Source organism: Pezoporus flaviventris, unplaced genomic scaffold, assembly GCF_033815535.1.
Source record: "Pezoporus flaviventris isolate CSIRO_AGI_PZ_B2104156 unplaced genomic scaffold, CSIRO_AGI_Pfla_v1 ptg000694l, whole genome shotgun sequence".
Classification (NCBI taxonomy): domain Eukaryota; kingdom Metazoa; phylum Chordata; class Aves; order Psittaciformes; family Psittacidae; genus Pezoporus; species Pezoporus flaviventris.
The window spans coordinates 1-5,461 of NW_026893239.1; the positions used below are offsets into that span (position 1 = coordinate 1).

The window sequence follows — 5,461 nt, forward strand, 5'->3', positions numbered from 1 at the left end:
TGGGGGCGGTAGAGGGAGAAATTGGGGGGGGTAAGGGGGGCGTGGCCTGTGAGCCCAAGGGCGTGCTCCTGATTGGTCGAAACCTGGGGCGTGGCTTGGAGGGGAGGGAGCAAAAGCTGTGGGCGTGGCTTACGGGGGGGCGTGGCTTTGCAGGCGCACGTGCTACCGCCCGCAGGTCGCCATGGCGACACCTCCCTCTTCTCCACCCGTGCACCGCGATGGAGCCCCCCAGAGCCCGAGCTCGGCGCATCCGGATGCGGGCGATGGGGAGGAGGAAGAGGAGGAGGAGGAGGAGGAGGTGATGGCGTCCCCCCGGTGTCCCCCCATGGAGGAGGAAGAGGAGGAGGCGACGGCGGCGGCGGCGTCCCCCCGGTGTCCCCCTATGGAGGAAGAAGAGGAGGAGGAAGAGGAGGAGGTGACGGCGGCGTCGGCATCCCCCCGGTGTCCCCCCATGGAGGAAGAGGAGGCGGCGGCGGCGGCATCCCTCCAGTGTCCCCCCATGGAGGAAGAAGAGGAAGAGGAGGAGGAAGAGGAGGAGGTGACGGCGGTGACGGCGGCCACGTCGTCGCTGTGGTGCCGGCGCGGCGCCGACGAGGACGTGACGGCGGCCGGGTGGCGGTGCCGCCGCAAACACGTCTTCGTGCTGAGCGAGGCCGGGAAGCCCATCTACTCCCGGCACGGCAACGAGGAGGCCTTGGCGGCCACCATGGGCGTCATGATGGCTTTGGTGTCCTTCATCCAGAGCGGGGGCAACGCCATCCGGGCCATCTGCTCTGGTATGGGGGGATTTGGGGGGCGGGACACCATCAAAGCCATGTAGGGAGAGCGCCCCGGTAACTCTGGCCCCTATTGGTGGCCATGGGTAAAGGAGAGTCCGTCCCCCCCCTAACCCCGTGCCCCATAAGTGTGCCCTCCCAAAGCAGCCCCTCTGACAGCTGAGCGCAGGTACAACGAATCCCCCCCATAACAACAACCCCCTCTAACAGCTGATCTTCAATACAGCCACCACCACCCCCAATGACTGACCCCAGGTACAACCACCCCCTCTAAGAACCCACCCCATATACATGGTCTGATGGTTGGAACTGGAAGACCTTCAGGTCCTTCCCAACCCAAACCATTCTATGGGTCTATGGTACAACCAACACCCCCAAAACAACCACCCCCTCTAACAACCGACCCCTAATACACAGTCCAATGGTTGCAACTGGATGCCCTTCAGGTCCTTCCCAACCCAACCCATTCTATGGGCCCATGGTACAACCAACACCCCCCAAAACAACCACCCCCTCTGACAACCCACCCCTAATACACGGTCTAACGCTTGGACCTGGATACCCTTCGGGTCCTTCCCAACCCAACCCATTCTATGGGTCTATGATACAGCCAACACCCCCAAAACAACCACCCCCTCTAACAACCCACCCCTAATACACAGTCCAATGGTTGCAACTGGATGCCCTTCAGGTCCTTCCCAACCCAACCCATTCTATGGGTCTCTGATACAACCAACCCCCCCAAAACAACCACCCCTCTAACAACCGACCCCCAATACACGGTCTAACGCTTGGACCTGGCTACCCTTCAGGTCCTTCCCAACCCAACCCATTCTATGGGTCTCTGATACAACCAACACCCCCCAAAACAACCACCCCCTCTAACAACCCACCCCTAATACATGGTCTAACGCTTGGACCTGGCTACCCTTCAGGTCCTTCCCACCCCACCCCACGGCTCTATACCACAACCGCCCCATAACCCCATAATCCCCGTCCCTTACCTGCCGTTACAGAGGACCGCACGCTGGTGTTCGAGCAGCGGGGCCCGCTGCTGCTGGTGTCGGTGTCGCGCACGCGGCAGTCGGCGGCGCAGCTCCGCCGCGAGCTGGCCTTCGTGCACGAGCAGATCCTGAGCTGCTGACGCGCGGCGGCATCAGCCGCGTCTTCGCCCGCCGCCGCGGCTACGACCTCCGCCGCCTGCTCGCCGGCGCCGAAGCCGTCCTCGACCGCCTGCTGGCCGGCGCCGCCGCCGACGGCCGCCTCTTGCTGGGGGCCGCCCGGTGCTTGCCGTTACCGGCGCCTCTCCGGCGAGCCCTATCCGGCGCCTTGCGCCGCGCCGCCGCCGCCGCCGTCCCCGCGCCCGCCTTGGCCTTGCTGGCCGCCCGTGGCAGGTTGGTGACGGCGGCGCGGCAGCGGGCGCTGGCTGAAGGAGGCCGCTTGTGTGCCAGCGACCTCCACCTCCTGCTCAACCTCTTGGCGAGCGGCGTGGGCGCGGGCGAGGTGTGGACCCCCGTGTGCCTGCCCCGCTTCAACCCCGACGGGTACTTCTACGCCTACGCGGCGACGCTGGGCGACGACGACGACGGTGACGGTGACGACGGCCATGGCGTGAGGCTCATCCTGCTGTCCACCGAGCGTGAAGGCTTCTACGCGGCGGCCGGGTGCGGAGGCAGCTGGAAGAGGCGCTGAGGGCCCAAGGGTGGCTGCGGGAGCTGAGCGCCGCCGTCAAGGGGGGAGCAGGATACGGCCCCGCTCGCCCCGGCGCTCCCGAGCTCCGGCATTTCCTCTACAAGCCTTTGGAAGGGCCCGAAGAGATGCAGCAGCTGCCGCAGTTTACAAGGTAGGGAATGGGGAGGGAATAAAGGGGGTTTTGGGGGGGGGCACCCCACTGTGTGTCTGACGCTGGGGGTGATGCCCCCGTCCCCGGGTGTAGCCCCGAGCTGGAGGAGCCCTACAGCAGCGAGGAGGAGCAGCAGCGGCTCTTCGACCTCTACCATTACCTGCACAGCCGCGTGCACAGCCCGCACCGGCCCCTGCGCCTCCTCTACCACGTGGCCGAGAAGGAGACGCTGTTGGCATGGGTGAGGTGGGGGGAAAGGGGGTGTGGGAGGGAGCGGGGTTAACGGGGGGGGTCATTAGGGACCAGGGTTAAAGGGGTTGGGGGGGGCATCGTTAGGGACCAGGTTAATGGGGTTGATGCCATCATTAGGGACCTGGGTTAATGGGGTCGATGCCATCATTAGGGACCAGGGTTAACGGGGTTGGGGTCAGGACCAGGGTTAATGGGGTCGATGCCATCATTAGGGACCAGGGTTAACGGGGTCAGTGCCATCATTAGGGACCAGGGTTAATGGGGTCGATGCCATCATTAGGGACCAGGGTTAATGGGGGGGGGCATAATTAGGGACCAGGGTTAATGGGGGGGGGCATCATTAGGGATCAGGGTTAACGGGGGGGGCATCATTAGGGATCAGGGTTAACGGGGTCGATGCCATCATTAGGGACCAGGGTTAACAGGGGCTTAACTCCATCATTAGGGACCAGGGTTAATGGGGTCGATGCCATCATTGGGCCCCAGGTTAACGGGGTCAATGCCATCATTGGGCCCCAGATTAACGGGGTCAATGCCATCATTGGGCCCCCGGTTAATGGGGTCGATGCCATCATTGGGCCCCAGGTTAATGGGGTCGATGTCATCATTGGGCCCCAGGTTAACGGGGTCGATGCCATCATTAGGGACCAGGGTTAACGGGGTCAATGCCATCATTGGGCCCCAGGTTAATGGGGTCGATGCCATCATTGGGCCCCAGGTTAACGGGGTCGATGAAATCATTGGGCCTCAGGTTAACGGGGTCGATGCCATCATTGGGCCCCAGGTTAACGGGGTCGATGCCATCACTGGGCCCCAGGTTAACGGGGTCAATGCCATCATTGGGCCCCAGGTTAACGGGGTCGATGAAATCATTGGGGCCTCAGGTTAACGGGGTCGATGCCATCATTGGGCCCCAGGTTAACGGGGTCGATGCCATCATTGGGCCCCAGGTTAACGGGGTCGATGCCATCATTGGGCCCCAGGTTAACGGGGTCAATGCCATCATTGGGCCCCAGGTTAACGGGGTCGATGAAATCATTGGGCCTCAGGTTAACGGGGTCGATGCCATCATTGGGCCCCAGGTTAACGGGGTCGATGCCATCATTGGGCCCCAGGTTAACGGGGTCGATGCCATCATTGGGCCCCAGGTTAACGGGCTCAATGCCATCATTGGGCCCCAGGTTAACGGGGTCAATGCCATCATTGGGCCCCAGGTTAACGGGGTCGATGCCATCATTAGGGACCAGGGTTAACGGGGTCGATGCCATCATTGGGCCCCAGGTTAACGGGCTCAATGCCATCATTGGGCCCCAGGTTAATGGGGTCGATGCCATCATTAGGGACCTGGGTTAACAGGGTCGATGCCATCATTGGGCCCCGGTTAACGCCGGCGCTGCTCCCGCAGGTGACCCCCAAGTTCGAGCTCTACGGCTGCTTCAGCCCCTTGGTGAGCAAGGCGGGCGCCATCGCGGTGCTCACCAAGCTCCTGCGCTGGCTCAAGAAGGAGGAGGACTGGCTCTTCATCCGCTACCCCGCGCCATACTGTGCCGCGGCCCGCGCCGACGGCGCCGACCCCGAGGGATGAACGGGGGGGGGAATAAAGCACCATGGCCGGGGGAGCCATTGCTTGTGTCCGGGATGGGGGGGGGGAAAGGGGGCAGGAAAACGGGGGGGGAAATGGGGGGGGAAATGGAGGTGGAATGGGGGGGAAATGGGCACAAAAAGGATGGGAAATGGGGGCAAAAATGGTGGAAAATGGGCACAAAAAGGGTGGAAAATGAGGGCAAAAGGGTGGAAAATGGGGGGAAAGGGGGTGGAAAATGGAGGTGAAATGGGGTGGGAAATGGGGGCAAAAAGGCTGGAAAATGGGCACAAAAAGGGTGAAAATGGGGGGAAAAGGGGGTGGAAAATTGAGGTGGAATGGGGGTGGGAAATGGGGGCAAAAGGGTGGAAAATGGGCACAAAAGGGTGGAAAATTAGGGCAAAAGGGAGGAAAAATGGAGGTGAAATGGGGGTGGGAAATGGGGGCAAAAAGGGTGGAAAATGGGGGGAAAAGGGGTGGGAAATGGAGGTGAAATGGGGGTGGGAAATGGGGCAAAAAGGGTGGAAAATGGGCACAAAAAGGATGGAAAATGGGGGGAAAAGGGGAGGGAAAATGGAGGTGAAATGGGGATGGGAAATGGAGGAAAATGGGGAATGGAGGTCAAATGGAGATGGGAAATGGGGGCAAAAAGGGTGGGAAAATGGGCACAAAAAGGGTGGAAAATGGGGGAAAAGGGGAGGGAAAATGGAGGTGAAATGGGGATGGGAAATGGGGGCAAGAAGGGGGGAAATGGGCACAAAAAAGGTGGAAAATGGGCACAAAAAGGGTGGAAAATGGAGGAAAATGAGGGGAAAAGGGGAGGGAAAATGGAGGTGAAATGGGGCAAAAAGGGTAAAAAATGGAGGAAAATGGGGCAGAAATTGAGAGGAAAAGGGGAGGGGAAATGGGAATGGAAAATGGGAGCAAAAAGGGTGGAAAATGGGGATGGAAAATAGGGAGAAAATGAAGGGAAATGGAGGGGAAATGGGGGGAAGGAGGAGGGAGGAG

The 5,461-nt window shown here is 61.0% G+C and overlaps 1 protein-coding gene across 1 annotated transcript; it reads left to right on the forward strand.

The window, feature by feature from the left end:
- Window positions 1-181: 181 nt before the first annotated feature.
- LOC133264180 (vacuolar fusion protein MON1 homolog B-like) lies at window positions 182-4,469 on the forward strand. The gene is given in 6 exon segments (XM_061444116.1): window positions 182-776; window positions 1,793-1,909; window positions 1,912-2,442; window positions 2,445-2,619; window positions 2,713-2,860; window positions 4,277-4,469. Coding segments are annotated over 6 exon segments (1,746 nt in total). The 3' UTR covers window positions 4,457-4,469.
- Window positions 4,470-5,461: the final 992 nt, after the last annotated feature.